The sequence below is a fragment of the Chelonoidis abingdonii genome, chromosome 9 (genome assembly GCF_003597395.2).
Source record: "Chelonoidis abingdonii isolate Lonesome George chromosome 9, CheloAbing_2.0, whole genome shotgun sequence".
In the NCBI taxonomy this organism is placed as follows: Eukaryota; Metazoa; Chordata; order Testudines; family Testudinidae; genus Chelonoidis; species Chelonoidis abingdonii.
The window spans coordinates 12,682,398-12,702,317 of NC_133777.1; the positions used below are offsets into that span (position 1 = coordinate 12,682,398).

Sequence of the window (19,920 nt, forward strand, 5' to 3'; positions counted from 1 at the left end):
TGGGTTCTCCCGCTTTACTCGGGTTCAAGCTCTAGGGCCCTGGTGGATTGCAGCTGTCTATGGCCTCCTGTAACGCGGCATGACGCTACAACCCCTGGGCTACTTCCCCATGGCTCCTCCAACATCTTCTTTATCCTCACCACAGGACCGTTCTCCGGTCTGTGATACGCTTTTACTCCGTCGTCTCTAGCAGCACACCTCTCACTCTCAGCTCCTTGCGCCTCTTGCTCCAGCTCCTCACACACATTCCTCTCCTCTCCTCTCCTCTGGTCCCCACTCCCTGACTGGATAAGCACCTTTTAACCCGGGTGCCCTGATAGCCTGCCTGATTGCTCCAGGTGTTCTATCGCCTGTCTGCCTTAATTGTTCTTACTTGGTGTTCTAGACCTGTGGATCCTCCCCTTAGGCTGGGGGGAGGTCCTTTAGAAGTGAGCGGGCTTTGCCTGCCCACCCTTGGGATGCCAATAGGACCAGACTCCTGTACCCCACTGGCCTGCGTCTGTCACAATATGGAAATAGTTAGATACGGTACTGGTAGATGGGGCTAAAAAATATGCAGCATTGTTCCTGGGTGTTGTAGGACTAGTGAAATTCATTGTGCTTTTTAGCCCTTCCAAAAATGCAGGCAAACTCATTTTTTGGTTACATGATACATGTAGATCTGGAAGCAATTTTTATAAAACTGCCTGCAGTAGTCATTCGCTCATGGAAAGCCTTGGTTCCAAAAATGTGTCACAAGACTAACTCTTGCTTTTGCAGGCGTGTAAAGAGGTGCAAAAACCTTTGCTGGCATAATGCACATGATGCAGACATTCTGATGGCGCCCAGATGTGGGATACGGTTCACCTGCCAAATTTGCTGTTGTGTCGCTTTGGAGTATGATTGCATGACCGTGAGGGACATGTTTAGAGAGAAGGGGATGGAGTGTGAGAGAGGAGACTTGTATGCTCTCCAACAACTGCATACATTGCCATCCACAGCAACCACCAAGCAAGTATGTTGTTCCCGTCAGAAAGGAATAGTCAATATACTTCCAACACATCAAGCCACTATGACCTGTGCTGTCTTGCAGGATTTTCCCTGGCTTGCCATACCCCCAGCCTGTGGAGCTGTGTACTGCTACCTACTGACTTGGCATTTTGCCCTAACTTTGTTTAATGTTTAAATAATAATAAGGGATTTTTCAGAAATAGTTTTCAATTGCCGTAGGAAAGACCTTCTGGAAACAGGCCCTTGGGTGTGGTGCTTTGATATGACAGGGTTACATGGGGCTTTTGTGATGACAAGAAATTCCTGTCTAGATAATGCATCTGCTACGTGTTTCCCTGACATGCCCCTGGCTACGTGCTCCCCTGCTTGAGCACACATAGAGATCAACCCTTGAAAAGAAAACGCTCTAGCCTTCTAGTTGAAATCTAAACTTCCAGATCTTGTTCCACCCACTGCCCCAATCCAGATTCCCAAACTGTTTGGCAGCCGTTGCATGACTCCAACTTCCCAAGCAACATGAAGCCCACTGTACAATATGACCGCTGTGCATATCCAGGTCCCCAGATTAACCCCACAGCTACTGTTTCAGCCCAACTTCCCCAAAAGCAACTTTCCAAACCTATGCACAGGGTGGATTGGGCTAGTTCTGGGTATGGCAGGTTTCAGTGTCCATCTGACTTCAGACAGACCATTGTCCAGTTCTGTTGTTTGTGATATCACATGACACAAATTTTTCAAAGGAAATATTTTGGAGGCTCATTGGACCATATGCTGACACAGTAACTTCTTGGGGTAGCTAGTGTCTCCTTTGTGCAAGAATGCCCAGTGATCATAGCATTTGCATTCTCCACTGGGTGCTCAATATACAGATACCATTTATATTTCTTAAGGACTTTGGGCCTGGCTCTTCTCTTTCTTACCTGGCAGGAAAGGCAAATCAGACTGGTTGATATGTGCACATCAGGATCATGGCTCTTCACCCTCCGTATTTGGGAGATACAGTCATAAAAACATAAGAATGGCCCTACTGGGTCAGACCAAAGGTTCATCTAGCCCAGAGGGAATGAACAGAACAGGTAATCATCAAGTGATCCATCCCCTGCCACTCATTCCCAGCTTCTGGCAAACAGAGGCTAGGGACACCATTCCGGCTAATAGCCACTGATGGACCCATTCTCCATGAATTTATCTAGTTCTTTTTTAAACCCTGTTATGGTCTTGGCCTTCACAACATCCTCTGGCAAGGAGTTCCACAGGTTAACTGTGCGTTGTATGAAGAAATGCTTCCTTTTATTTGTTTTAAACCTGATGCCTATTAATTTCATTTGGTGACCCCTAGTTCTTATGTTATGAGAAGTAGTAAACAACACGTCCTTATCTACTTTCTCTACACCAGTCATGATTTTATAGACCTGTTTATAGATGTGTTTATATTAACAAAATATAAACCATTTTTCCATTCTGTACCTGAAATAAACTCTCCTAATCCAATGCATATGAAGGGGATTTAAAGGTGTGTCCCTGTTTAGCCCCCTAGCCATTCCTAGATATAATGTGCAGATGGCAGCAGATATGGCATAATGTGTGCACAAGCCTGAATCACTAAACAAAGATGTGTACATTGTAGATGAGCATCAACATGTGCTTTTCAATCAGCTGTTAGGATATCAGCATTCTCCATATTGAGGCCTCATTCTGCTCTCACTTACATCAGCGTAAATCAGAAATAGCTCCACTAATGTCACACTAAAGTAACCAAATGTGAGGGAGAACAGAATCAGTGAAGTTTTTAGCCTTTCTCTGCAGCATGGGGCATGGGTCACTGGCTTAATGGTTTAAACTAGTATAAATGTGAATTCGCTGTAACTTGAAGGTTTTAAACCATGATTTGAGGAGTTCAGTAACTCAGCCAGAGGTGAGGGGTCTATTTCAGGAGTGGGCGAGATTCTGTGGCCTGCGTTGTGCAGGAGATCAGACTAGATGATTATGATGGTCCCTTCTGGCCTTACAGTCTGTGAGTCTATGATACACCTATTAATGACTTCCTCATTAGCTTTCTTTGTTATGAGTGCCTTCTCTGTAACTACATACAGAGCATGAGGAACATAGACTGAGCCAGATCAGTGGTCAATCTAGCCCGGTTTCCTGTGTCTGACAGTGGCCAATGTCAGGTGTTTCAGAGGAAGGTGCAAGAAACTACACCAGACAGTTATGGGTTTATCTGCCCAGAGGAAATTTTTCTGCCTGATCACCATTAGCTGGAGATTGGCTTATGACCTAAAGCATGAAGGTTTCCATCCCTTCCCAAATTCTTGGGGTTTTTAAATCTTCCTTATTATAACCCTGGAGGCTCTGGGGTCCAGTTTGTTTTAATCCTTGGCTTCAGTGCTATCCCATGGCAGTGCCTTCTACAGTCTACATCTGCATTGTGTAAAAATTATTTCTTTTATTATTTTTTAATTTGCTGCCTTTCAATTTCAATGAATGTCCCCTTGTGCTTCTACAATAAGAAATGCTGAACAGGAATGTCTGATCTGCCTTCTCCGCACCATTCATTATTTAGTCTATCTTTCTCATGCCCCCCCCCCCCCGCTCTTATTCATCTGCCCTCTCACGCAAACAGTGGCACTCTTTGCAACCTCTCTCTATGTGAGAGGTCTTTCATGTCTATAATCAGTCCTATTGCCCCATCCTGGACCCTCCTCCCCCTCCTTTAATTCTGCTGCATCTATTTGAAGATACGGTGACCAAACTTGAACATACATGTCAGCCAGTTGCCATCTCCCTACGACTAATGCAATCAAAAGTTTTGTGCAGAGCCAAAACCCCACTTGTAATCAGGGAGTGCTTTGGGCTACTAGTACCTTTGTCAATATTAGGCTATGGCAAGCAGGGCCGGTACAAGGAAGTTTCACGCCCTAGGAAAACTTCCACCTTGCACCCCCCACCCAGCTACCCCGCCCCCCACGGCAGCTAACTCAGCCCCCCACCCGGGGATCCCCCACCACAACAGCTAACCCCTCTCCACCCCGTCCCCCCACGGCAAGTAACCCCTCCCAGGGAGACTCCCCTGTCCCCCCACGGCAGCTAACCCCACCCGGGGAGACTCTCCCCCATCCTCTCGTGGCAGCTAACCCTGCCTGGGGAGACCTGACCTCCCCCACCCTCGCCATGGCAGTTAACCCTGCCTGGGGAGACTCCCCCTTGCCACGGCAGCTAACCTTGCCTGGGTTTTCCCCCATCCAGCTCACCTCGGCTCTGCCAACTCCACTGAGCATGCTGGTGCCGCTCTAATTGTCCTCCCCGCCCAGGCATGCTGCCCTGATTGGAGGAGACTTGGAGTGGGGGCTGTGTTGTCAGTGGAGGAGGCAGAGTGGAGTGGAGGTAAGCTGGGGCGGGGAGCTGTTCCCCTGTGCGTCTCCTCCCCCATTACTGCGGGCAGCCCTCCCCGCGCACCCCCCCAGCTCACCTCCACCCCATTTCCTTGCCTGAGGGGACTTTTAGGTGCCCCCAATCACTAGGTGCCCTAGGCAGCCGCCTAGTTTGCCTAAATGGTTGCACCGGCCCTGATGGCAGGTGTTCCCTGGCAAAGAGGCACTGGGGTTGAGAAATAGCTGGCATGATGGTGCTACTGCTACAGAACCCATCGGGTTCCCTGAGAATCATCTCTACAGGCAACTCAGTAGAGAGCTGCTGGGAACACAGTCGTTTCCCAGCATCTCCTGTCCTATGAGTGGGACTAGTGCTTCAGACCCCACCTTCACTATGCCCCCCTTCCCTTTCAGAACAGCCCTTGGTGGATTGAGGTGAAGTCACCCACACAGATCCGCCTCTGAAGACCCTGCTGAAGGGCTGGCAGTGAACAGCACCCTGGCACCACCTGAGGACCCAGGAAGAGCCTTGGCCTGAACAGAACAGGGGGAGTCAGGTCACCAGTTCCCTTGAAGACATCAAACAGTAAGGTCAGGCAGGTGTTCTGGAAAGGCAGTTGTGGGGGAAGAGGAATTCATGGAGGTTTGTAACTCTAACCAAACCTATAGGGGCTGGTCTATGCTGAGTTTGCACATGCCTTCTAATACTGACCGGACATGCACTGAGGACTGCCTGTGCATGCAGATTTAGCCTCTACTTCACCATGAGTTGAGCTATAGAGACTGTTAATCTTTCTAGTCCTTATACACAGTGGGTGGGTGAAACCAGGTGTGGCATTGCTAATGTGGTTGCCAAGTTCCCAGGATCATAACATGATTAAACTAGGCATATATGAATTGAATTTGCATATTCTTGTGATGGTGAGATATTTAAAGGTGATAATAAGTAAGAAAGAACGGCCATAATTGCTTTTTCAATTGCAATTTTCTGAGTTCAAATTAAATTCTTTTCTTTGAGGTAAGTATGGTATTTCTGAAAAGGTGTCTACATTTCTAAATATGCTCTTAGTAGCATAGATTGCACAGAGGTCATGTGTGGGGATAGAACGGGGTGTCTGGTGGATAGAATATGGGTCTATATTAACACTGCTTTTGCAGCATACCTGGGTCTGTACTTGGGCCATTGCACCTTTTGCATGCATCAGAATTTGGCCCCAAATCTTGCTGTGCTATATGCTGATCCTGAGAGGTGCCGAGGACCTGTAGCTTCCATTGGAGCTGTTGTACTCAAAGTACTATACGGGATTTTTTCAGGGGGATTAAGGCAAAACGCCACATTTATTAGTAATACAGGTATTAATTAATACTCTGTCATATGCATATGATATATTACAGTCATGCATTCACACACAGACACAAACCACTCGTTCTTGCTGCTGTTACCCACGTTTGCTCCTTACTACTGCCAGGTGAGTTAGATGGGGAGGGTGAGCCGGGCTCTGCCGATCCGGATCGTTGCTCCGATGGTGACAAGACAAAACCAGGTACTTCTGCAAGCACCTGTATTTACAGCTTCCCTCTTATGCAAATCAGACGATCAAAATCTGGTCGTGTCCGTTGGCCTTGTGCTCTTTTTTTCTGGTTTGTCCAATGCTGCTCAAAGAGGCGCGTTTCTAAGAAGTGCTTGCTCTCTAATCCCTGAGGTCGTCATATGTCTGCTTTCTTTATTGCCACTTGACATTGTATTGTCCTTTGCTCGGCTCCATCCTCTTCAATGTTGAGCTATCTGGAGGTGGTACTGCCAACCTCACCATTCCACCTCATCCTCAATGTCGGGCAATTGATTACAGTAGTTTGGGGGGGGAGATGTTTAGTTCACTTCTAGCAAAAAGCCATGTTCTTCACTTACATATACTATCTAGGGCTATAACATTGATTACAAATTTACCAATTTCTAAATACAAAGTGTATGAAGAGGCCAATGCCATCTATATAGACATTACAAAATCCAGAACTGAACAAATTACAATGCAGCGAAGCTGTAGTGAATGGGGAACAGACTTGAATTAATAAAGGAACAATTAAAACAATTCATTTATCAGTTCTACAGAGTCATGACAGTGTGCACTTTCTGGCAACAAACAAACCAAGCCTGTTTGGGTAATGGAAGACCAGACAATATAACATTGCTCTTCCTAGAGACTTTGCTGCTTAGTTTTGAAACATCAAGCTCCTTGGAGCATGCAATATATGGCTTGTATAATGAGGAGCAAAGAAGGCAGAATTTTCATTTCCTGTAAGTCCCATTTCCAGAAGGGACTTGGGAACCTAAGTGCGTCAGTCATTTTTGAAAATGGGATGTAGTCACTTTGTTCTTTTTGAACATTGTACCCCCACTTAGCAGATCATTATAATAACCCCATGTGACACCAATAGAACTGGGACTAACAGAGAAAAATAGAAAGGGAAGATTGTGCTTGCACGAATGAAGCCCAAGCTGAGGCTCAGCAGAAAGTTTGAGTCGAAATGTCTCAAGAAGGTTTTTAAGCCCATCAGGTATTTCTAGCTGCATGTTGGCTGTGCTCCAGCTGATTCGTGAGTGATGGGTTATAATCAGGGTGACGCTTGTATTGTGTGTTGTGAAATACCAGAGGAAGATTCTAACGAGACAGTCAGTCCACACTGGCTTCCTCGGCAGAAAACACTCACATCAATTTCATTCCTTAGATTAAAAACTTCATGGATTACTGCCAGTTTATAGGTACCATTCCGGCAATGGATCCCATTGTTTCCAAGTCATATTAGTCGGGGATGTCTATTGGCTCTGGTTTTGATACCCAGTTTTGCTTTGCAGTAGGGTGACCAGACAGCAAATGTGAAAAATCGGGACGGGGTGGGGGGATAAGAGGAGCCTATATAAGAATAAGACCCAAAAATTGGAACTGTCCCTATAAAATCTGGACATCTAGTCACCCTACTTTGCAAAAGTCAGGAGAGTTCTTGAAAAGAATGATATGAAGAAGGGGGAAACATCTGACCTTAGTGGGAGTAACAGATAGCATGAAAGGAATGGAATGAGGCCAGTGGTGACAGGTACACTTGAGATGTATAGAGTCTTTGTGTGCTTTGGTTGAATGCAGCGTTGCTAACTCTATGCATTCAAAAAATCATGAATCAGGCCCCCCAAAATCATGAGATTGGCTTGAAAATCATGAGATTAAAAAAAACCCAATAAATCTTGCCTTTGTTTTATTTGCCTTCTGGTTTTCATGCCTTTAGGGTGTACCTGGTCCGCATTTTCAGGCTTATCTCTACAATCCTGAGGGCTAAAAACATACTTTTTTTTTTAATGGAAGCTGAGATTCTCAGGTAATCACAGGAATCCAGGAGCTGGAAATTAAAAAAACAAACACACAAATATGGAGAGAATTGGGAGTGCCATTTACAATTGGATGTAAAGTGCTTTAAAACAAAAAAGAGAGCTCTTGGCAAAACCATGACTGATGGTTTGATTGAATGCTTTTGGTAATTGGCACATCATTCTATCTTAGAACATAAAATATCTTCCCAGCCTGTGGCAGATTCTATTTGCAGAAAGGCACTAACTAGACACTTCCAGTTATTTCAGTTAATCCATTAGAATTCCCCATTCTTACAGACAGGGGTGCTGGGAAATTACAGGCATCTGATGGAGCAACTGGCTTTCATTTAGCAGAGACTGGAAGTGCTGCTTTGTGTACTTGTTTGTCTCTTACGGGCTCCCTGTGTTTTCTACAGACCCTCCTGCCTTCGCTTCTCTCTTCACACTGCCGTCTTTGTGCTGGGCACAGCTTCCCAATCAGCATTTACTCATGTTCTCCTTCTCCTAAAGGCCCCAGGGCCATATCCTCAGCTCCATCCTCCCTGAGCTACCAGGTGAGGAGGGGAAGCATGCAGGCTTCACCTGCTATTAGAATGGTGCAGCTTGCTCCCAACCAACTTCTGGGCTAGCCAAGAGTTGTGGGGAATGGGACGGTTGGGCCATGGCCCCAGTGGCACATAGAAGTACAGGCACCATGAGTGACCTTCGCCTTGCACCAGGCTGACAAGAGGGAAAGACTGATTGAACTCAGCTACCACACCTGCATTCCGCGATGCAGGAACAATCTGGCCCTAAGTCTTTTCCACCTCTACTATGATTCTGAGTCAGCCGTTGCAAGGTAGTGCCCCCTGTTGGTGTAACACAGCAGTTCCGGCACTTAGGGAATAAGCTGTCATACCACAGATCACCCCTTTCTCTCTGTAGCAGGGTGGTCACCCGCTCCTTCCTTCAAAGGCTTAAATCAGCCCTGGGAGAGGGCTGCTGCTGGGGAAAGCAGCAAGCCTCGACTGATTGGGGAAACAGCCACAGCTGTGGCCACGCCCCAATCAGACCGTAGCTGGCCTTATAAAGGCCAGGGAAGCCAGGAGCTAAGGTAGCCTCCCTCTAGCTCTTGAGGGAGAAGGGCTTGGCTGCCTGGGAGCTGACAAAGGTACCTAGAGTGGAGCAGGGCTGGGGAAAGGCCAGAGGAGCTGGGGAGCTCCGACCTAGAAAACACCCAGGCTGCAGGCCTTGTTAAAGGCCAAGAAGGTACTGGGGTTGCAGAGGGGCAGCCCCAAGGGTAGGCAAAGGCAGCAGGTCCAAACCCCCCTTGCCAGTGATGAGTGGCATTTACACTGCAGTCTGCCCCAGTGAACGGGGGCTAGATCGAGACTGGCAGTAGCCATAGTCTGAGGCGAGGTGGGGATATAGGGTGAGGGTTCCCTGGGGAGAGGAAACCCAGATCTGTGGAGGCACTGCCAGGGGGCAGCACAGTGGCCTGAAAGGGGTACCAGGATCCAGGAGGGACTTGGGCCCAGCAGCAAGCGGGACACCGGCCTGCAGAGGGTGCTCCGGAGGCTGGAAATGCTAATTCTCCAGATGACCAGCAGGAGGCACTGCAGGTGGGAGTCCCACCCCGTGACACTCTCCATTAATTATCTTTTGTTTTTTGCATCATTGCAATCAAAGATCCAAATTCAGACATCAGCCATGGACAATATTTATTGCATTCAGTTACATTTCAGTTATTCACGGGGCACAGCACAAATCAGATGGGACATTGGGTTTAAGATAAAGCCAACGTCAGCAGTGAGATCTAGATCGGCCTTCGCCATCCCCGGAGGGGGCTGGAAAATAAATTTCCGGAGCAAACCCGCAAAGAAGAGAAAAAGTTCCATTTTGGCAAGTCCTTCTCCAACGCAAGCCCTTCGCCCTGTAAAGTTAACCAACATGGAGGTCAGTGGAAGGACAGTCAGCAAGGCATGGCTTGGTCAGTGCCTTTGTCTGAGATCTTTTAAAATGTATACACAGACTGTAACTGCAGCCAAAGGAGCCAGCCGACACCCCCTCCACACACACACACACACAATCTATATGTCAGAAGGGCTATTTAAAAGGAAATGGTTTCTGCCCATTCAGGAAGTTGTGAGAATCTGTGACTGTTCCAGGTGTCTGGAGGTTGGCAGACAAAGGAATGCCAGTGTCTACCTATGTGCTTTGGATGACTTGTACCCAAATTTACCAAAGTACCATTTAATCTGGAGAGCCTCAATTTCAGGTGCCTCATTTCAGACATGTTTAGCCTGGTTTTCAGAGGTGCCGAGCATCCACTGCTCCCGCTATACAATCAGCATAACTACAGACTGAGCGCAGGAAGTTGTTGTTACCTATGGAGAATGGTATAAATGCCTCCTTCCTAGTAAAGCTCCCATCAGCGTCAAGGAAGTGGGAAGGGTTGAACTGATCTGGTGTCTCCCAGTGAGATTTGTCCTTCAAAACTGAGGTCAGCAGAGGAATCACTTCTATTCCCTGGAAGGAATAAGGGAAACTGGCAGGTGCAGCAGCCAGTGGTCTGTGGTGGTCACTCTCACAAATTCAACTCTTTCTTCCATGCAAGAAAGTAAACAATGGATGGATTTCTGAGCAGGATTAACTAGCTCTACAGGATATTTCCTTGCTCTGTGGAATATTTAATCTGGTAGATTCACGTGCATAGAAATAAACATCAGAACAGGAAGCTATAAGCATTGTTTATGGATGTTTAGTACCCAGAATACATGGTTTTTGATACTGAGACCGGTTAATATTCCATTTCTCCCTCCTCACCTCATAAAATAAAAATTGATTTCTTTCCTAAATGTTTTCATTCACCCTCTGAACAAAGATCCAGCACAAACTCTGTGCTCAGATAAGCAAATGTAAATCCAGAGTAACTTCACTGACAGCAGTCCAATTATTCTGGATTTAAATGACTATAACTGAGTGTAGAATCTGGCCCAGAGTTGCACCATCCATTCTGGATGTAGCACAGATGGTAGAGGGAGGGATTAAATCCTGAAATACCAAACACCAGGACTTCTTACATTTATTTTCTTACTAGTTTTTCAGAAAAATGCATGAATATTTGCCGTTTCTGTTGCCAACCTCAAAACTTACCTTTGGTATCATATAACCCTTGAAATTTACATCGGTGGAAGTTGAACGTGAAACACTCATTGGGACAATATTGGAAAACCTTTGTATTTCATGTATCACTGCATCAGTGTAAGGCAGTTTTTTCCTGTCTTCCAGCATGGGCATTTGTCCTGGCTCAATTACCTGATCCATTTCTTCCTGAATCCTTCCTTGAAAAGGAAAAAGGAGACGGATTCCAGTTTTCGTGGAATGCTGAGAACACATTACCACAGGCTGTGATCTCACTTTGTCTTGCAATCTCAATAGGATTAAATTTAGCCGGGATTTGGATGGCACTCCTCAGTAGAAAAATCTGCATGCTGCATCAATTAGTGCGAGTGGGTCTGTAGGTCCCTCAGAGCTATTATTGGGCCAATGCAGAGTTAGTGGGTATTGTGGTAAATCCCATGCCTGATTCTATTCTCACATCAGTGTCACTGCATAGTCTTGAGTGGAAGTGAGAGAAGACTCCAGCCCACCATCTCTCAGATAAGATGGAAAGCCTGTAAGTTTGTTATGCTGGTGTAACTTGATAGCTTGTAAGAGAGTTTTGATGGGTGGAGGCTTATGGAGGCTTATGAACAGAACTGGAATTCAGCTTTTCTTGTTTGCTTATGTATTTCAGTTAAGATTAGCTGAATGAAACCTCTTTGTAAAGCTAGTTGTTTTCTAATTTAGCACTTAATTTTTACTCAAGTCTCAACTGCGGGAACCCTGCTGTCTGCCTTCTGTAACTGGAGACTTGATTAGGTATTTAACAGACTTTTATAAGAGATTAGTTCTTAATCTTACTCTGAATCTCTGGGTATTTCATCATCAGAAGAAGACCCCAACGGACAGTGGTAGATGTAGTCTCAGTGCCAGCAGCAAAGAGGTCCAGTGTTGAGAACAGAAGATTCTTGTTGTGAAAGTGTGTGTGAGAATTTCTCGACTCCTTCAAAACACGCAAAAAATGAACATTGGTTCTATAGCAAATGATACAGATGACTTTAGCTTTTGTATTTTTTTCATCTTTGTTCCAGTTGTGTATGGAGAGAGAGAGAGATATATATATATATATATATATATATTAGGGTGAGTTTACAGCTTTAGTTTATTTTAGTTATAGGGAATAAAAGGGATATATTGTAGACCAAACAGCATGGAATAGAAAAGAATTGGTCATGCTGCAGGTATGCAAGGAGTGCTGGAATCATCATATTAAACAATTAGTGGACCCTCAGTTATCTCAGTAAAGGATATTACAGCAACATCAAACTGTTAGCTATGAAGATTAGGATTTGGCAACCCTCACTCACATTCAGTAATAATTTACTCCCCCACTAGTCCCATTAATTTCAGTGGGACTACTCTGCTAATTAGGTCACTTCATTAGTGATTTCAATAAGCCTACTCATAGTGTAAGATACTGTTCAATGTGCATATGGGTAGCAGGATCTAGCCTTGGTCTAGAGTATTCTGATCACAACAAATCTGTGTCTTCACATCTCCTGTTCCCTGCCAGATGTTCAGCATTAATAAATGAAGTGAAAGGTAACAGAACGGAAAGATGCAAGTTAAGCTGAGAATTAGCTTTAAAGTACCTGCTGTTGCTTCATCAGAAACGCATCAACAAAACCTGTTAAGTTGTTTTCATTAAACTTCTGCCTGTGTTCCTTAAAGAACTTCTCCAGAAAAGCATTCAGCTCATCTACATTTCGTAGCACGGTCCTTGGGGCTCCAAACAGAAATCCAAGAGATGGGTAGAAATTATATAACTGGGAAAAACAAAAGGATTAATGCTCACCGGCATAGTGGTGAACCCATATATCATCTTTACATAAAATGGGTGGAGTTGGCATTCTGCATATCACACCATTTGTGCCCTTAGTCTAATGGGCTCTGGCAGTGACCAGAGTTTGATTCTCTGAGAGCATGGAGAAGAATCTCCAGTGAGTACTTAACTAATTCATGTAATGTTTCTGATGTGCCACAAGCAATTCCTTCCTGACCCCCCCATATGTGAACTACGGATGCCCTAAAGTTTCAAGATTGGAAGGTCACCGTATCCATGCTTTAGTTTGTACAGCCCAAACTGTTATGAGTGGTTATAAAGCTATTATGCCCTTTCTATTCAGCCCTCCACATTTGCCCTCAATCCTTCTCCGACAACAGGTTCCTCAGTTTGTTTATATGCGGCATAGAGAAGCTTTTCCTTTTATTTTACTGCTTTTCAGTTTCATTGAGTGTGCTGTGTTAAGTGAAATTCACTAATGGTGCAGAGGTCAGTGGTGAGGATGAGTCTTCACACTGGGTGGTCTGAAATAGGCCAGCATTCATGGCATGCTGCTGGGGTTATGATGGGGAGAGGCATGGGACCAATCTAGGTGAGGGGGAAATGGCTCTGATTTCCCACCCAAGTAGCACAAAGGGGATAGTGACCCCCCCCCCACATCAGCTGGGGGTAGCAGCCACAAGGGCAGACCACAGGTTGTGGTGGTCAATTTTCTCTCCCTCCCCCAAACCTTCAATTTCTGGGTCTTTATGTGGGTAGAGTGAATGTCACTTCTTGTGAGTGAGTTGGGAAAAGGCCTCTGGGGTCTGTTTTCACTTGGCCCTTCACAGGTTGGTCCGTTTCAGTCAAGTTCCCCATTAATCTGCTGTTTCCTTTTCAGGGAACATCCCCGTGTTGCAGCAGAAAGGAATTAAACCTTAACACTCACGCTGCTTCTTCCCACCTTGTCTGCTGTGGACACTGAGAGCCACAGACCTGGAGGGTGGGGATCTGAGCACAGAACCAGACCAAAGTGCACCTGCCCTGTTGCACTCAGAGACCACCAACACCCTGTAAACCAGCTAACTGCCCAACCTACAGCCCAGCCCCATCCCATCCCAGGAGGCTGGGAGAACAAACAGGAGCAACTGAATGTCTCAGCAAAAGCTGCTGGCACAGCAGGATAGCTTGAGGTGAGAAAATCTAGTGTGTGGTGATTCTGCTTTGGATCTGAGTTACCAAATTCTGTCTGGGTTGGTCTGGAAGAGGCAGCCAGAATGCACCGTCATGCAGGAGGCAGCCAGAGTGCTGCTGCTAGCACTCCCTGAGCACCAGAGGTAGAAGCCCAAAGGGCTGCAGGCAGTTGTGCACACATGGTAGTATCAGGTAGCTGGGATGAGGAGTTAGGAATATGCTGTTTCTCCTTAAAGGACAACAAAGGGCTACTGCAGAGCGTGGGCTCATAATGACCCGGGAGGCATTCTGTCTGCAACTGCTGTGTTCTAAAGATTTCCTCTGGTCACCACTGCTTGGTTATGATGGTTGCTCCCTCTCCATACAACCGATCCCATCCCCTCTTCATTTCTAGCTATTAAACCCAGCAGTTAGCCCTAAGTCTGTTCAGAGTGGGAATGTGTTAATAACCCCCTCCCCGCAAATTAAAAATAATTACCTGCACCATAGGAGAGCCCAGCAACTTGGTATTTTCATTTAACAATTTCAGCAAAGCTAGAAATATGGGATCTTCGTATTCAAACCTCTCCCCGAACAATATAGAGCATATGACATTGGATACAGCACTGTTCAGTATCACCGTTGTATCAAAAGGTTTCTCTGTGTTTAAAACAATTAAAATAAATTGGCTTTGGAATTGCACTCGTGCTGAAAACATCAATTTCAGCCTACCACAAAGAAGTGCCCACTCTCAGATAGAAATGACTAGATCTTGTTTTCTCTAGAGCAGTTGACTAAGTTCTGGTACACGCTGAGGTAATGGTGTGTAAAATTGCACATACAAATGAGTGTGAGCACAAAATCAGAGCCTTGGTTATGGTTTCCTTTGAAAATGTTGTCCTTAACTTTTAGAGCTAAACAAGTTCACCATCCAGGATATGAACCAGAGCCATCCTTTTAGATGCTTAAAGCCTCAATTCAGCAAAGTACTTAAGTATGCACCTCACTTTAAGCACATGAGAAATCCCATTGACTCCACATCCTCGGCTATGTCTATACTACCCAGCTTTTAGAGACATGGGTGTGCCGCTACAGCTGTGCTGCTAAAAGCCACACGGTGTAGCTCCTGTTATTGGCAGGAGAGAGCTGTTCTGCTGACAAAAAAATTCCATCTCCGACAAGTGGCAGCAGCTTTGTCATCAGGGAAGCGCTCCTGCCAACAAAGCGCTGTTCATACTGGTGCTTTTAGTCAGTAAAAACTTTTGTCGTTCGGGGGGTGGGTGTGTTTTGCTGATCAAGATCCAGTGTAGACAAAGCCTTAGGCTCATGCTAAATTACCTTTCTGAACTGGGGCTTAACTGTCCATTTCAGGATGAAATTCTTAACACTCACCCTGGTGAGATTCAAAATAGTTAATGAGGAAATTTAGCTCATCAAGAATTCGCACTTCAATGGTTTTCTTTCCAACTCCAAAATCCCGTAGGGTAGATAAGGTGAATCTTCGCATTGTTTTCCATAACTCTCCGTGACTGAAGACTATGCCTAAAATACAGGTGAACACACTGGTACTGAGTTTGATTAATGAGTGCTTGTAAAGTACGTTTACTTTGTGTGAAAGCTGCTATGTACTTTCAAAGTATTCTATGTATAAAAATGTGTAGTAACAGGATGGTTTCCTTTTCATAAGAATACACTAAATATGATCAAATTCACAAACAAAACAAAAGCTTGTTTACCATTTCCGTGTGTGGTCTTCCTAAATATGGGTATTTCTGCCCTCTCTCCAAATTCTTCAGCATGATTTAAAAGGGCATCCTTAATAGTCTCATAACCAGCCAGCACCACTGTCTTTCTGGGTCCGAAATGTACAGTGAATATGTTACCATACTTCTCGGAGAGCTTCAACATGTAAATAAATATATTAATTCAGAAACAGATCTGGATCCCAGATGTAGCTAACAGTGTACCATTATCTGTGCACACACTGTCTGTTCCACTGCTTTTGGCCCACAGAAATGTAGTAACCCCACAGTCTTCTAAGCCTCTTATGCCTCTCACATGCAGTGGGAAAAGTTCTGTCTTCAGAGTACACTCATGGAATAAAAACAGCTTTATATAGAGCTGAGGTCAGCATCCAGCCCAGTAAGAGCCCAGAGGGCCTAATTCTATGCAGAACTGAGCACCCTTAACTCCCATTGACTTCACTAGGACTTTGGAATGACTTCAGTAGGAATGGGAGGCATTCAGGGACATATTTTTAAAGGTATTTAGGCACCTACAGATGCAGATAGACACCTACTAGGATTTTCAAAAACACCCAGGTGTCTGACTCTCATTGAAATAACCAGAAGATTAACCGTTGCGCACAGTAGCATACACAGCATAGACGTGGTTACAGGCATAATCTGACCCTGCAATGGTTACATGAAAATCTTTGCACTGTATGTAAAGAATTGGCCCAGTCACTGCAAAATGAATGTTTTTCCTTCTAGCTTTTAAATATTGGCTGTAGAAGAGACCACAAAGCCCGAGGAGCTTCTTGTGCTCATTCTAAAAGTCTCTAAGAATGTTTAGCTAATTGGATCATTTAGTGGGTAAAAATTCCAGCACCTCTTCTCTGCAAAAGAGATGTGGTCAGACTGGGCGGTTGCAGAGGACTGTAAAAAGAACAGGAGTACATGTGGCACTTTAGAGACTAACAAATGTATTTGAGCATAACTAAATGTTTTTGCCTTTGTTATAGCTGATCGGAGGTGAGTCAGATGCTGTCCCCTGTTCTGACTGATTTGTGTCTTGGATGGCCGAGCGACCAGAGCAACTGCTATGCCACTGCCCTGCTGGCCCCTACTTTGAGGGTCGTGGCTGGAATAGCTTCAGTATTGTGCTCCCCCCATCCGTCTGTAGCATACACTCTCTTGTCTTATACTGAGGCGGTAAGGTCCAGATCCTCAAAGATTTGTTGGTGCCCAACTCCCATTGATTTCAAAGGGAGTTAGGAGTCTCACTAACTATGAGGATCTGAGCCTAAGCTGCTTGGGGCAGGGACCATGTCTTCTTTGTGTGTGGCCACTTCCTAGCACAAAGGGGACCATGATCTCTGACTGAGGCCTCTAAGTCCTATGGCAGAAAGGGGACGTGGGCAAGACATCCCATGACCTGGCAACATCCAGCTGATAGAACAGCCCCAGGGCCTGTGTGCAACTAGGCATAGCTTAGAGCATACCCAAGTTTGCTCTAATTTATGCCAGGTGCTGGTCCAGCCCCAGGGCTTGGGGGCATAAAGGTGGTTTGAAGCCACCTTTGCAACCCTTTTTTGAGCTGCACTGAGCACAGTTCAGTCATAGACTGGGATTCAGGCCAAGTTTTTAATTGACAAATAGATATTTATTAATATATTAGCAGCCAGCGCTAGTGTCTCTACAATCGCAGTCTGAAACATTGTCACTCTCACACCATGACCATTATAAAATGCTGTAGCAGAGATGTACTGCATTGCCTCCTGTTGACATATAATAACTTACCTGTTATTAATGGACTTGTGCATAAAGCATTAAAATACAATCTACAATATTTGCAAGAAACAATTTCAAAAATAATTCTATCTTTGGCACTTGTCTCTCAGTAGTTGCGAGGAGGATAGTGTTTCAGTCGTATCAAGGGTTATTTGGTGTCCATCAGATGCTGGAATCCAGCCTTGAGGCATATACTTCTGGATAATATCACAGGAGCTCTAGGCTTTAATAGCTAGCTAAGAATGAATCATCTGTTACACTCCACAGCAGCTTTGACAATCTAATTGTTCACTCGGAATTTTGTATCTAGTTTAAACATATTCTAAGTCATCTGCTCCAACACATTTCATCTTGTTTCGTACGTGCCCAGGTGACGATTTGCAATGCATTATGTACATATTGTAAACAGCATTTCAGATTACAAGAGGCTCCTGTTATGCAAGACAATTTGAATTTTGTTTTCATCATACGACAGTTTGAGAGCTTGGGAGATTCTTTGCTGTCTACTTTTTGCACAACACCATACCACCAGTGGGCAATCATGGTAATTTTCCCACTTTCCTTCAGTTATTTCTTTGCATAAGTGTTTCTTGGCATCAAATCTGACTTGCTGCTGCTGACTTCTGTCTGCAACATGAATATTTGATATGGCAGACTTGAAGATAGGAGGCAAACTGGTTGGCAAAATGAATCAGCATGCTGTGGGATTCAAAACAGCTTTGAAAGGAATTTCAGTTGTTCACACCTCTTCCCAGCAACACGGTTGTCAAATTGAAATATATTTAAGCCATTTTTTTCCTGTAGGAAAAAGGTGTCTAAGGAACTGCCCAAATGGGGTGAAATTAAAATCATGCACAAGAATCTTAAATATAGGCATGGTTGGGAATTAGTCGATGGGAAGCAGAGGAAGACACCCTTCCACACCATCCTTGGATGCCCAATACAATAAGGTACTTACCTAGAATATGGAGGACCCTGGTTCAAGTCCCTGTTCTACTTAATTCAGAGCACTGGACAACTGGTTATTCCAAGGTGGTGAGTGTGTGTGTCCCTCAATTTTTTGCAAAAGTAATTCTTGTTTTCCTGCCAACCCTACTTAAATAACACTGGCTCGGGGGAAGGGATGAATTTGCACTTCCCTTAGCAATAAACATTTAACACTGGAAATAATGTAAAAATGAGCAAGTCTGTCTATGTTTGGGGTGATAGCTTTTTTAAAAAGGAGGTACAGCTCGGTCTATTTAATATATGATCCTTATCCTGCAATCAGATCTACACGAATGTGCCTTACACCCACCCAGTGTCTCATTGGATTAAATGGGTATTGTCACATGCTCCAGGGTCCACTCACATGGCTCTGACTGGAGCATATTTGTGCGTGTGTGTGTGTGTAGCTATAGATAAAAATTTTAAATGAGGTCATTTTTGTTTCCACAAATGGCACAATGTAGATACAATGACATCCTCATTCACTAGATTTCCTTTCACTTCCCAATCAGCAAATATGCAAAGCTCCTCATATCTATTCTGTCATATCTATCCTACCTCCATCAGCGACTGGAACGGCTTTTTCAGATCCACCACATTCAAGTTCCCGATGAGAGGAAGGGGAGGTGGCCCAGGAGGCAAACTGCAAATTGACTTTTTGGAGCAGGTCAAAAAATAAATGAAAGCCACCAATCCGCCTGTCAAACAGAGCAGCGAGCTGGTGCTCAGGTACTGCAGCAAGACCTTCACCGTGGCCATACTTAGCTCAAGGGACAGCACAGGGCGAGGTGAACAAATACGTGAGCATCTCATCTTGGTGCTTCTTTTTATAGGGGTGCCTGGACACACCCTGGGAATGCAGCTCTTTCATAGTGAGAGAGGTTCAGACCTTTGTTTACTTACAGTCAGATCAGATTTTGTTGGGAAAATGGCAGCAAAAGCCCTGTTTCAAACATGGATTAACCTGGCTATTATCAAGCCAGGGCTCCTATTTCAGCATCAACACTTGAGCAGAGGATTATTTTCAGGTGAATATTCTCAGCAATGTGTTTGAGCACTCAGGAGAGTAAGGGCTGGCTCCTGCTCCCATTGAAGTATTGGACCCAGAATGGGAAAGGGAAGTCCCTTGTGCTGAATTTGCCCTTGGGTTACTCTGGTCCCTGGCTACCAGCCCTTAGCAGCAGAAAATAAAGTGGAAAAGCATAAGGACGGCCATACTGGGTCAGACCAATGGTTCATTCAGCCCAGTATCCTGTCTTCTTACAGTGGCCAATGCCAGGAGGAAATGGACAGAACAGGACAATTATCAAGTGATCTATCTCCTGTCATCACTCCCAGCTTCTGATAGTTAGAGGTTTAGGACTTCCAGGGCACGAGGAGCATCTCTAACCATCATGGCTAATAACCTATCCTCCATGAGCTTATCTAATTCTTTTCTGAACTAGCGTGACCAGATAGCAAATGTGAAAAATTGGGACAGGGTGGGGGGTAATAGGTGCCTATATAAGGAAAAATCCCAAATATCAGGATTGTCTCTATAAAATTGGGACATCTAGTCACCCTATTCTGAACGCAGTTATAGTTTTGTCCTACACAACATTCCCTGGCAATGACTTCCAC

General features: G+C 45.0%; 1 protein-coding gene across 1 annotated transcript; it reads right to left on the reverse strand.

The window, feature by feature from the left end:
* Positions 1-9,405: 9,405 nt before the first annotated feature.
* LOC116832916 (cytochrome P450 2K1-like) lies at positions 9,406-19,762 on the reverse strand. The gene is made up of 9 exons (XM_032794048.2): positions 18,859-19,762; positions 15,538-15,700; positions 15,194-15,343; positions 14,301-14,461; positions 12,459-12,632; positions 11,668-11,809; positions 10,858-11,045; positions 10,089-10,230; positions 9,406-9,634 (listed from the first exon to the last, which is right to left on the reverse strand). Exons 1-9 carry the CDS (start codon positions 19,111-19,113, stop codon positions 9,447-9,449), a joined length of 1,563 nt encoding a protein of 520 aa, XP_032649939.1. The 5' UTR covers positions 19,114-19,762; the 3' UTR covers positions 9,406-9,446.
* Between the last annotated feature and the right edge of the window lie 158 nt (positions 19,763-19,920).

Bases quoted from the DNA above. Each gene is read 5' to 3' on its own strand.
- LOC116832916 (XM_032794048.2), bottom strand. From the start codon at position 19,113: ATGAGATGCTCACGTATTTGTTCACCTCGCCCTGTGCTGTCCCTTGAG. The intron at 14,462-15,193 runs GTGAGTGTTAAG...TTTTAAACACAG, and splicing joins CTATTTTGAATCTCACCAGG to AGAAACCTTTTGATACAACG. The intron at 11,810-12,458 runs GTACTTTAAAGC...CGTGTTTTGAAG, and splicing joins TTCTGATGAAGCAACAGCAG to GAGTCGAGAAATTCTCACAC.